This window comes from Larus michahellis, chromosome 1 (assembly GCF_964199755.1).
Source record: "Larus michahellis chromosome 1, bLarMic1.1, whole genome shotgun sequence".
NCBI lineage: Eukaryota > Metazoa > Chordata > Aves > Charadriiformes > Laridae > Larus > Larus michahellis.
In genome coordinates, this window is record NC_133896.1 from 150,734,563 (window position 1) to 150,747,171 (window position 12,609).

Below are 12,609 nucleotides of genomic sequence, written 5' to 3' on the forward strand. Positions count from 1 at the left end.
ATATCTGAGGCTCTGGAAGCTTTTATACTTGAGAACAGTAACTCCCGTTCAGGGAACAAGACGTTAACACAGAGTCTGTGGGATTCTTTGGCCTCATCACACACTCCATGAGAGTGTATGAAGTGATTGCCTGACATAATCTTTTAAGATGAGCAAAGAGTAGCTTTCAAGAGCAGTCTGTAAAATGACCCTTGTTTTCTTGAGGTTATCTTCTTTATAGCTTGAAATAAGAAAAAAGCCTGCAAACACTCTAGAGCCCTTTCCAGTGAGATCACTGCAGCTGTACATAAAGTGCAGCCAGCTTCAGAATTCTAGGTTTTGGATTTTCTGCTTTCTATTTTTATTACAGAATTTTGGCTCTAAGCTGGTAGTCCGCCTTTGTTCATTCATACCTTTTCCTGTGTAATTTTTCTCATTGCCCACTATTTTTCTCACTTCTTCCTTCTCCCCTTCCTGTCTTCCTTGTTTTCCAGATTTAGTTGTATAGCTAGCTATATCTTGTCCCAGAGCACTTCAAAAAGAGTTGAAGTGTTGAAACCAGAGGAGCCAGAAGAATGACTGAAGGATTGGCAAAGGTTTCTTACTGAGCTCTTGGAGAGCATTTCTCTGTTTTTAAAGCTTATAGGTGTAACTGTAGGGAATAGTATTTTAGTAGGAGAGATCTCACAAAACCTTAAAATAAGATACTGGAAACTGAGGCTAGATGAATTTAAACTAGAAACAGGACACATTTTTAGTAAGGAGGATAACTTTCCACTGTGATAATAGTCCATTACGATGCTTGCGAAGTTGTTCACTGATAATTTTAAAGTCGAGAGAAACTCACAATGTAGTGCTAACAGAGTTTAATTCATCGAAGTCCTAATGCTGATTGCATTAATGAGGTCAGATGATCCTATAAGGTCTCTCGTGGACTTGTAAGCTATGAGCCAGTTTCCAGGGAGGATTTTTATTTGAAAGAAGACCTGTATATGATATTTTACAATCAGAGGGTTGGTAAATTTATTAAATTTACCAGGGTTTTGGCATAGGGACAGTTTTTTGTGGTGTTTGGTGGTTGTTTTTGTTTTTTTTTTTTAAAAGTGTATATATAATAGGCTTCCTGAGTACCATGCAAATAACCATATATTCAAACCATCAGTATCACTTCTCATGTCTGATAATGTAGTACCTAATTCCTATTCCTCCATAAAAAAAACCAAACCACAACCTTTTTTTTTTAAGCTATACTCTTTGGACTGTGGACTATAGACCATAGACTGCGGTCTAATGGAAGGCTATGATTTGATAACTATTATACACGTCATGACAGAACTTTTCCAGATTAATTATTCTTTTGTGGTGTATCAAAGCGGTAAATTTGGTGTCTTAAAGCTTTTAGGACTCACTTTTGCAATGCTAAAGTTACCACATAGGTCCAGATATGATGTATTTTTCAGTGTGTCACATATGGCACATCAAGTCAATTGTTCTTCTCATTAAGGCTCAGCTTTGTTGTGAAGTTTGTAACCTTTCTAGCATTTGAAGCGCTGTGTGAATTTCTGCTGCTGTGCCAATCAAAGAATTTTAAAGTGGTAAGCAAGAGTAAAGAATTTTTGGAAGGAACCTAGTGAATAGCTTGCTTCTAGGAAAGCTTGAGCAATGGATTTCTGACCCTTTAGAGCTAGGGTTTAAAAGCAGTGAGACAGAGCTCTGTGACAAATTTCATCTTAATGTCAGAAGAAAAGGCCAAGGCTATATTTAGCATATATTTAAGCCGGGTGCTGGAGGAACTAAATATCTTCAGGTCATCTGTGTGTGAGAGACTGCCAATACTGTTGCCAGAATTGTAGTTGTGTTGCCTTTAAGTACTTAGTCATGCTGTGGTCCAACAAATTGGTTGAGGAAAATAAAAGCGAGTCACTTGACTTTCTTTAGTAAGTTCTAAAACTCTTATAAAAACTTCCTTAATTACATTTTGTAGGATTTTTCTCCATTATTAGTGAGACTCATGTTTATTTCATGACTGGATGAACTGTTGTCATGCTGCAACAATTAAGCCATGCTGTCCAAAATCTAGTAAATGTAGATTGTTGAACATTTTCTTTTATCCCTTCTCTAGAAGAAAAATTTTGTGTTTCCTTAAGGCAGTTTAATTTAAGCCCATTTGATTGCTAAAAACAAAGGCACACATTAAAATTTGATCTCCTGATCATGTTTGATGCATAAAGAACTAGTAACTTCAGGACAGCTGTATATTGAAGCTGAGTTCTATCAGTTTTAAAGTAAAAATGTTTGTATAAAAAAGTATTTACTTACTTATTTCACAATTCACATACTTCAGATTTTTTTTTCTTTTCAACCTGTGAGAAGTAATTTACTTCTACATTATGTGTTCAGTTTGCACATTTGAGTGCACGCATCTCAAAGTTACTAAGGGAAAGTTACCTTAAAGGATTAAAATCTGGTGGTAGTTCATTCCATGACTGTTCTGGATGATGCTTTATGGTGAAAGTGAACTTTCGTTAGTTAGGTGTGTCCCTGTTTAAGATGAAGGACAAGTTATTACTGACAAAATAATTTTGTCTGTAAAAGCGACTAAAACTGTACAGAGATGGTCCTGACACTAATGGAACCAGCCTTAGTCGGCTGCGTGTAGCCACAGGGCTGTTTCCTCTTGCAGCAGGGTAGCTGTGTCTTCACTACCTGTAAGCAAAAGTCTACAGCCTGCTCAGTCTTGAGATGGATATGCTAGGTGCACAAGACAAAACTGTATTTGGGAGCCTGCTGCCAGGTAAACAGTATGGATGAACGTGTGCTGGTGTTTCAACCCATACTCTTCTCCTCTTTAGTTTATTAGAATAGGTGTAGTCCTTAAGCTTTCAAAGTCTTTCCCGGTAACTGTTGCAATAGCACAAAGCTGTCTCCTCTCTGTGTGTTCTCTAGAGCATTTAAGATTCTCATTTTCTGCTCTTATGCTTCTAATCTTATGCTAAATATTGAATGTATCTTCATACGGCAGGGTCAGGAATCTTGACTGGGGCACTCCATGGGAGAGCCATGTGTTACTGAAGCATGTCTATTTTAAATTCATCTTCCCCTCAGATGTTACTGTTAGGAGATTATCTGAGAAAACTGGTGTTATTAGATTATTGATAGAACTTGTTTTGCATGTATTCGCATGGCATGGCTGTATTTGATGATTCTTAAGGCACATCTCAGGAACAAGTTTTGCTTGGGCTTTATTTGAATTAGGTTAAAAATTGAGAAAAATTAAAGGACTTTTAAGGATGTTTCTTTTTCCTTTAGTTGTCTTAATTCTGTATTTCCTTTTGGACCATGTAAGCAAGCAATAAATGAGAATTGTGCATGATGTAGTTAAAGAATTTTTCAACAAAACAGTACTAAATTTCTTCCTTAACTAAATTCATTAGCTGTAGCTATTTTTAGTAAATACTTCTAGGTTTGTTACACTTGCGGTTTAAGAGATGCACCTCTGAAACCTGCCATTTTTCTGGCAACAGGCTGTCCTTTTCAATATTTCTTATTAGATTTACTAAGTGAAATCAGCATAATTTCAAACTTAATAATTAAAAAACAGTGTTTTGCATGAAAAGAGCTACTAGAAATGGTTATCCTTTCTGCCATGCAAAAGTTGTCAACTTGATTGACGCTTTGGTTCCGTCTGCTTTAAGAGATTTTTTAAAAAAAAAAAAAAACACCTCAAGATCTCAGTTTTGTAGTATGGATTTCATTAGAAGAAAATAATGATAATTATGAATTTGCTCCTGAAGAGAAATAGCAAATATCTGCAACATGTGTATGCAGATGGTTGACAAAGGTCAGTACTATAAATCCAAAATACAAAACATCTAGTTGAGTTAACAGAGATTATTCATTAGCTGCAGGAGCAGTGCTGCTTGTTTCCTCGAAGGATCATGTGGTCTGCAGATCTTAGTTACATATGCGCGGTTTTATGGCTTTCATTTACAATCAAGGACAGCTTAGCTTAGAAGAGCTGTAATTGGTTTGTACCACTAGCTGTCTGCCTTGCTCCTCTCTGACCAAGAAAGGCTCAGCTGCTTGTGAAGCAGGTGCTAAACCTCTGCAGCCCAGCATAAGGTAAACCAGCACTCATTTCAGTTTCCTTAATACAGCATCCTGTAATTTGCAGTAGCTTAACAGCTGCTACATGAGCAGCTGAGCTCTTCTTACAGCAGGAGGCGGCAGCTGGGGAGGAGGAATCATGGCAGCCATCCTAATTTTAAGCAAAACAAGAATAAGAGCATTTAAATGCTCTATGCACAGTTTCTTTCCATGGAATCTAGATAAAGAGTTTGCTAGCAATCTTTATAGGGTCTTCAGTTGTTGACATGGAATCCATAGTCCTGCTGCATAGCAATGAATATATCTACAAATCAGTTCTGGCTACTAACTGGCACACAATTGCTATTCCAGTAATGCCCAATATACCTTTTCCATTTAGTTTAAAACAATAATCCTCAGATACAAAAGGTGATCTTGTTAAATGTTGGTATAGAATGAGTGTCATCTCAGACTTACAAAACTGTTCTTTGTAGTTACATTTTTTTTTTTCTGTGGCAGCTCTGCAGACTTAGCATGGGATCAGACAAGTAGATGTCTGTATCACCACCAGTAATTACACAAGTCAGTTAACAGCTTGTTAATGGGTGCACCAGAAACAAATAGTCTAGCTATTGAAACCCTGCAGCGTTAACAATGAAAAATGAATCTTAATTTAAATAAAGCTTATTTTCTGTTCTATTAACATGTTTCTGGCCATACTGTCACTTCATCCAACATTCTCAAGAACTCTCTGTTGCCTGCTTTCCTGCATACTGCCCGAGTAATTTGCAGGACCTGAAAAAAAATCTCTTATAATGCTGCTTCATTGTAGGAAAGACAGACCTGTAAGAACTCAGCCAAAACTACTTGCAGTTGTATCACTTTGAAGGATACGTGAAGGCTGCACAGTGTTAACAATGATAAATTTACAAGTGCTTCATATTTTGATTGTTTGCAGAGTGTTAGACCTACACCACAGAACGAAGCTATAACAGTACATTTCAAGCCAGTTACGTTAAAAGCCTCTGAAAGTAAATATACCAAAGTTGCAAGTATTAGCTTTGATGGTAAGTACTACTCCTGTCTTCTTAGAACTTGTCAAGTGCTTCTTAAAACTTGCTGAAACTTCATGAATTATTTTCACTCTCTTAACAAATGTTATTTGTAATTTTGAGAAGGAAATGGAATTTTCCTACCTGGAAAAGGATTACAGTTCTTCCAACTTCAGTTATTTCTGAAGGGATTGTCTCTGATCATAGTCAGCAAGTAACTTAGACTGGTAAATACTGGTGAGAAGAGAGGGAGTTCGTAATTCTTCTATTGAACATAAGCAGTATTCTTATGTTAAGGCACAGATTATTTAAAATGTATGATTAGTCTAAATAGGCATTGTTTTTGAGAAATCCTAACAAACCAGGACATGTTCCTCACAGTAATCTATATTAAAGGACAGTAAGTGCCTTGGATTGCCCTTTGATCCTTCCAAACTTTAAAAAAGAATCCAAAATCTTAAACCTGGCTAGGGATGTTTAAACCTGGCTAGGGATGTCAAGCTCAACAGGAAGGGCTTCTACAAGTATATTGGAAGCAAAAGGAAGACCAGAGAAGTTGTGGGCCCACTGCTGAATGAAACAGGAGCTATGGTGACGGAGGATGCAGAGAAGGCGGAGTTACTGAATGCCTTCTTTGCTTTGGTCTTTACTGCTCGGCCCAGCCCTCAGGAGGCCCAGGCATTGGGGGAATTAACGGGGAAAGAAGACGACTTCCCTTGGGTTGAGGAGGATTGAGTGAGGGAGCAATTAGATCAATTAGATATTCACAAGTCCATGGGCCCTGATGGGATGCACCCGAGAGTGCTGAGGGAGCTGGCGGAAGTCATCGCTGGGCCGCTCTCCATCATCTTTGAAAGGTCCTGGAGAACAGGTGAGGTGCCTGAGGACTGGAGGAAAGCCAGTGTCACTCCAGTCTTCAAAAAAGGCAAGAAGGAAGACCCAGGGAACTACAGGCCGGTCAGCCTCACCTCCATCCCTGGAAAGATGATGGAAAAGCTCATTCTGGGCTTCATCTCAAGGTGTGTGGAGGAAAAGAAAGCTATCAGAAGTACTCAACATGGATTCACCAAGGGGAAATCATGTCTGACTAATCTGATAGCCTTCTATGATGGCATGACTGGATGGATAGATGAGGGGAGGGCAGTAGATGTGGTCTGCCTTGACTTAAGCAAGGTGTTCGACATCGTCTCCCACAGAATCCTCATAGGGAAGCTTAGGAAGAGTGGGCTTCATGAATGGACAGTAAGGTGTATAGAAAACTGGTTGAAAGACAGAGCTCAGAGGGTAGTGATTAGGGGCACAGAATCTAGTTGGAGGTCAGTGACGAGTGGTGTTCCCCAGGGGTCAGTACTGCGTCCAGTCCTCTTCAATATATTCATCGATATATTGGGGGGGGATAGAGTGCACCCTCAGCGAGTTTGCTGAGGACACAAAGCCGGGGGGAGTGGCTGACACACCAGGAGGCTGTGCTGCCGTACAGAGAGACCTGGACAGGCTGGAGAGTTGGGCAAAGAGGAACCTTATGAAGTTCAACAAGGGCAAGTGTAGGGTGCTGCACCTGGGGAGGAATAACCCCATGCACCAGTACAGGTTGGGTGCTGACCTGCTGGAGAGCAGCTTGGTGGAAAGAGACCTGGGAGTCCTGGTGGACAACAGGATGACCATGAGCCAGCAATGTGCCCTTGTGGCCAAAAAGGCCAGTGGCATCCTGGGGTGCATCAAGAAGAGTGTGGCCAGCAGGTCGAGGGAGGTCATCCTCCCCCTCTACTCTGCCCTGGTGAGGCCGCACCTGAAGTACTGTGTCCAGTTCTGGGCTCCCCGGTTCAAGAGGGACAGGGAATTGCTGGAGAGGGTGCAGCAGAGAGCTACCAAGATGATGAGGGGACTCGAACACCTCTGTTATGAAGAAAGGCTGAGGGATTTGGGTCTCTTCAGTCTGGAAAAAAGATGGCTGAGGAGGGAGCTTATCAACACTTATAAATACTTAAAGGGTGGGTGTCAGGAGGATGGGGTCAGGCTCTTTTCAGTGGTGCCCGGGGACAGGACAAGAGGTAAGGGGCAGAAACTTGAGCATAGGAAGTTCCACCTAAACATGAGGAGGAACTTCTTTGAGGGTGGCAGAGCACTGGAATAGGCTGCCCAGAGAGGTGGTGGAGTCTCCGTCTCTGGAGACATTCAAAACCCGCCTGGACGTGTTCCTGTGTAACCTGCTGTAGGTGACCCTGCTCTGGCAGGGGGGTTGGACTAGATGATCTCCAGAGGTCCCTTCCAACCCTATGATTCTATGAAATCTTATTTCTAAAAAATTTATGCTTTATGTTGGAATGCCCATGGAAATAAGGCTCTGTCATGCTCTTGAAAACCTTACTGTGAAAGTTTACTTATTTTATTTTGCTATCTTGAATTCATATCAAATAAAAAGGGAGGTGAAGGTGGAAAAATGTTTTACTGATACCTTTCCTGCAAAGATATGTTATGTCTGCTGATGCTGACTTTCATTTCTGCCTTTATGAAAGAAGCGTTGGGTCATTTTCTTCCTACACAGTGTGACTGTAGATACTATGCTGACATTATGTAGAAAGCCACCTCCATTTTTATAGATATGTTAATCAACTGTCAGAACGCTGTTGACCTACTCAGATGTTACTGCTTTAAGATACTAGTTGATGCTGTAAGTCTTTCTGCCTGGATTGCTTGAAAATGGAAGTTTATAAATGCAATGTTCTTCATTTCAGGTAGACATTATTTTAGAAGTCGTATGCATGGAGAGGAGAGGGTTGATTTTTATTATTGTTATTTTTTTATTAATACTTTAGATATTTAACAGCTTATGTTTTGTAAGATGAGTGAAGTATATTTTAGCTATAAATAAATTCTGAAATAGCTGAATTCTGTCAACCTGAGGTGGTAACATGTTCAGATTTTGAAGCTGGAGAGAATATGAGGACTGACTTGGTGAATTCTTTTCAGTGAAGCAGCCATCCCTAAATATTTGCTGTTTCAGCTGTCCTAATACATGCAGGGGCTTTGGGGGACTGGTAGTTTCTCCGAACTAGTATCGTAATCCCTTGACTTTTCTGACAATGTTGCTTGTTCTCTGATCTTGGAGCATGCCTGCGAGTGTCATTCTTGGTGCTTGTGTAGTTTGGGTTCTTACATGGATTCTGATTCAGTTTCGCTAAAGTTTAGCATGTCTTTGATTTCTTCATTATTAAAAAGGTGCTGTGTTCCTGGCCCAAAGTCCTGCTCAACTGGTAGTTTGAAGTGAGGAGCCCAGCCATCTCAAGTTTTTGTTCTGTTAGTGGGGGAATAAGTGTATTCCATAGTCTGAAGTGGGGAATTCACTAGGATCTGCATTATCCTCTGGACACGTCCAAGTTATTTATTTGACAGGAACAAGCAGGCTTCCCTACCATAGATAAGCTTACTAACTCACTCAGGTCGACTAACCGGTGTTAAGAGGGGGGAATTCAGAACTCATATCTCTTACTTCCTAGACTTATTCCATGTCAGTTGCTTATTGAAATTTCCTTAAGATATGTTTTTCTCTTAAGTGATATTCTTCTCTGGCCTAGCTCCGTGCTTTTATTCTTCCACTCATGCTAGTCTAACCTAATGGATTTTTTTCTTATTTCTTTTTGTCTGCTTTAACAAACTTATATTCTTGTGTGTACAGCATCAAAAGCAAAAAAAGCATCACAGTCTTCTGGGAAAATAACTGTTAAAGCAAAAGAGAAGAGCTACTCCAAACTTGAAATACCATATCAAGCAGAAGTGTTGGATGGGTAAGCGTACAGTAATTGAACAAGCTCAAAAACTAAATGCTGTAAATGAGCTGATGTAGCAAGGAATTTAGCCTTTTTAGGGGGAGAGGGGATATAAAGAGGTGATACCCAAGTTTTCTGAATCTGGAGCTCATTTAGAACTACAGTTACTTGTTTGAATTTTTCTGGTTTTATGCTAGTAAATGAGGTAGTTGTAGTAATGCATAAGCTGGTTTCAAGGCGTGGGTTCAAAGTGACCTTGGCGAGTTGTTTTTCAGAGCAGTTGAAGACGTTTTTTAAATGCAGTGTTGGAAATTTTTCCGGTTTTGCATTTGCTGTTCTATCACTTTATGAAGTATGGGTGGAGAAAATATTTTTGTTTTTAAGCAAAAATTTTGGAACAACTGTCAGTGCTTCCTTATTTTTTATTTATTTACAAAGTATGGCCCAGTTGAATTTAAAATTATTGTTGAAATGAGATGCTACTTTATCAGCAGAACTGACAGACTATTTTAAAGGCAACCAAACTAAACCTTACCTATCGGAACTTTTGTGCTGCAGACTCATGGTTTCGTTGATAAGGAATATGCCTGATTTGCAAACTATCTTAATACTTCAACGCTTCCTTTTAGTCCTCCTAGTATGCTGATTCACATATTTTATTTCCTCATTTGAATTACTGAGTTATCAATGTCCCTGTAGTGCTAATAATAAAGTTTCAGCGTGCAGTGAGGGTGTGTACCTTTTTTGCTGTGGGATTGAATGAATTCTAGTCTTGTCTGTAAAAAAAACACTATGTTTGAGGAAAGTCTTTATTTTTCTCATGCTGTTTTCTTTTAATAGATATTTAGGGTTTGATCATGCGGCCACACTCTTCCACATCCGTGACAGTGCTGCTGATTCCGTGGAAAGACTGATCTACCTAACAAACACATTCAGTTTTGCAGTCCTTATACATGATGTTGTGTTACCAGAAGAAGCAAAACCAATGTTTAAAGTAAGCCCCACTTCAGTGAACGTTTTTACCTAATAGTAAATGTTTAAATGCGCTGCACTTTATTAAATTGTAACATTGATCTTCATTGTTCACTGATCTAGGTCCAGAACTTCAGTAAGCCAGTCTTAATTCCGCCTAATGAATCCAGATATATTTTTACACTTCATTTTATGCCTTCCACGTCATCTGTTCATATAGATAATAATATTTTACTTATCACAAATGCTTCTAAATTTCACCTCCCTGTCCGAGCATACACAGGATTTTTAGATGTAAGTATTTTCCTTTTTTTAGCTACTTTAGTCTAATTACAGGCATATTTCATAGGACTGTTTTTAATTCTTTATTCTACTTGTATGGGAGGACTTTTTTAACTTCAAAATGATTTTACCGGTTTGTTCCTTAAACAGCTTCGGCTACTGATGAAAATTTATTTTTTTGTTCCCTTTAGATTTACATAGAAGATGTATAGAATTTTGAGATTGTCACAGTACTGCTGTATTAAACTTATTAATGCATTTGTTAATGAGCTTAGAGTTTGAGCACATTTTATATTTAACTTATGCTAAAATACCTTTATCAATCTTTCTAGTACTTTGTACTGCCTCCAAAAACTGAGGAACGATTTATAGATTTTGGCATATTGAGTGCAACAGAAGCTACCAGCATTTTATTTGCAGTCATCAACAGCAATCCAATAGAGGTAAGGGTGGATTTATTTTTAGTTTGCCTTTTAAAAATTTTATGTCAGTGTTGTTACTGAAAACAGTACCTTTTGTTCTTTTTAAGCTGGCTATAAAAAGTTGGCATATTATAGGGGATGGTTTGGCCATAGAACTTCTAACAACTGAAAAGGGAAACAGAACAACAATAATTGCAAACCACCACGAACTACAAAATGCCAGTGCGTCCGATCAGTCTTCAGTAAGTAATCCTTTGAATCCATTGCTTAAAGCTAGATTTAGGAGGTGGAAAAAAGAGACAAATCTGTGCAGCTTCTTGTAGTTTCATTTTAGCAGGGGGGAGGAGGGATGAGAATTCTTAATTTTGGATGACTTTGAGTATGATAAAGCATGTAGAATTTTTAAAATTTATTTTGAGAAGCAGTATTGTGTTCAGATTGGTTAGATTTTGAAAGGGAAAACTTCAGAAACAGTAACCTCTGTGCTCTTAGATGGTACTTATTATTTATCTGGGAAGAGTGGAATTTATAATTTTTGTGTTAGTAACTTCTGCATTTGAATTTTTCTTTTTACCACTGACAGTTGTTTCATATGGATTTTAAACAGTTTAAAGAAATAATAGGATGTTGGGTATGGTTTTTTTTTTACTGAAATTTCTTTCCATTTAGCGGAATACAATGGATGACACTTTTTCTACCATTTACAGGTGATACTAGCATCAGGATATTATGCTGTGTTTAGAGTAAAACTAACAGCGAAAGAACTTGAAGGAATTCATGATGGAGCTGTACAAATCACGACAGATTATGAGGTATATTTATTGTATATTCATGGTGTTGCCCAAATGATATGTTCTATTTTAAAGTTGTGACGTTTTAAGAATTGTATTAGTGGACAGATTGCAATATTGAGAAGAAGTTGAGGTTGGAAAGAACCTCTGGAGGTTATTTCTGCAAGTTAACCCTGCATCAAATGACAGTAATGCAACTTATGCTGTGTCTTCTCTGAAGGAAAGAAGAATGACTTTCATTATGATTTTCTCTGGCTTTCAGAAATACCTATTCAAATCTGACCTAATGCTTTGAGGTATTGGTTCTTCAATGACATGATGCATCCTCAAAGCATCAATGCATGGATCTTTTGTCATAACACATGCTGACAATGTGCTTTTTGGTACCTTATCAGTTAACTGAAATTGAGCTATAATTTCAGAGGTTTTTTGTCAAAACCCAATATGAAAGTCATTTTGGAGAAATTCCAGTTTGTTGCCAGTTCATGAACAGAGTTCTTACACCAAGATTAGTAAGGGAGAGAAGAACAACCAGTTAATTCTCAACTTGATATGCCTTTCCTGTTAATAAATTATTTTGAAGAGAGAGATTCTGATACATAATGGAATCTGTATTTAATATCTTTGGGTGATATATGTAAAAAAAAAAAAAGTGACACACTGTGCTTATGAAGTCAGGAAACTATATAGCTTGTTGTGTGGTTCTAATGAAGCTACAGAAAATGGGAAATTCCTCATTTCTGCCAAGTAACTGAGATTTTAAGCTTTTTTTAATATATCCATACATGTATGTGACCCTTCAGTTAGAGAATCTGAAGCATTTTATTTTTTTGCTTGTTCTTACAAGTTATTCTACTTGTGTTGGTAGCTTTAATACTACACAGAAAGGATCTCATTGCCATCCCTTCCACGCTCTTTTTTCTAAGTCTACATCTGTCTTGAGGTCTTACCATGACCTCTCACGGTTTTTAAGAAGTTCAGTATATCCTTTTCCTTCATACTCATTTACTTTAAAGATGTTATCCTCCTGTTTTCCAACAAAGTAAGCCCCATTCAAGTGAGACCTACATAATGCTCCGTAGGAGAGATTGTATTTTAACTGTGCTTTTGTGTTCCGTGTAGAGTAGTGCTAAGTTTGATTGAGCAAAGGTGTGCTTCCTGACAATATGGAGTGACTGTTCTGAATGTGATAATGAGTTGAAATCTTAATTCATGTCTCCATGTTTTAAATGTGTATATAAACCTACACTACATTAAT

General features: G+C 38.3%; 1 protein-coding gene across 3 annotated transcripts in view; it reads left to right on the forward strand.

Annotated features, from left to right (window-relative positions):
• Positions 1–12,609, forward strand: part of TMEM131 (transmembrane protein 131) — a 106,593-nt gene that overhangs the window by 59,810 nt on the left and 34,174 nt on the right. For all 3 annotated transcript variants that reach the window (XM_074608448.1, XM_074608458.1, XM_074608438.1), the window contains exons 12-18: positions 5,024–5,132; positions 8,794–8,902; positions 9,725–9,878; positions 9,980–10,150; positions 10,471–10,581; positions 10,668–10,802; positions 11,268–11,372. In XM_074608448.1, the coding sequence (XP_074464549.1) occupies positions 5,024–5,132; positions 8,794–8,902; positions 9,725–9,878; positions 9,980–10,150; positions 10,471–10,581; positions 10,668–10,802; positions 11,268–11,372 (894 nt within the window). The remainder of the gene's footprint in view (positions 1–5,023; positions 5,133–8,793; positions 8,903–9,724; positions 9,879–9,979; positions 10,151–10,470; positions 10,582–10,667; positions 10,803–11,267; positions 11,373–12,609) is intronic.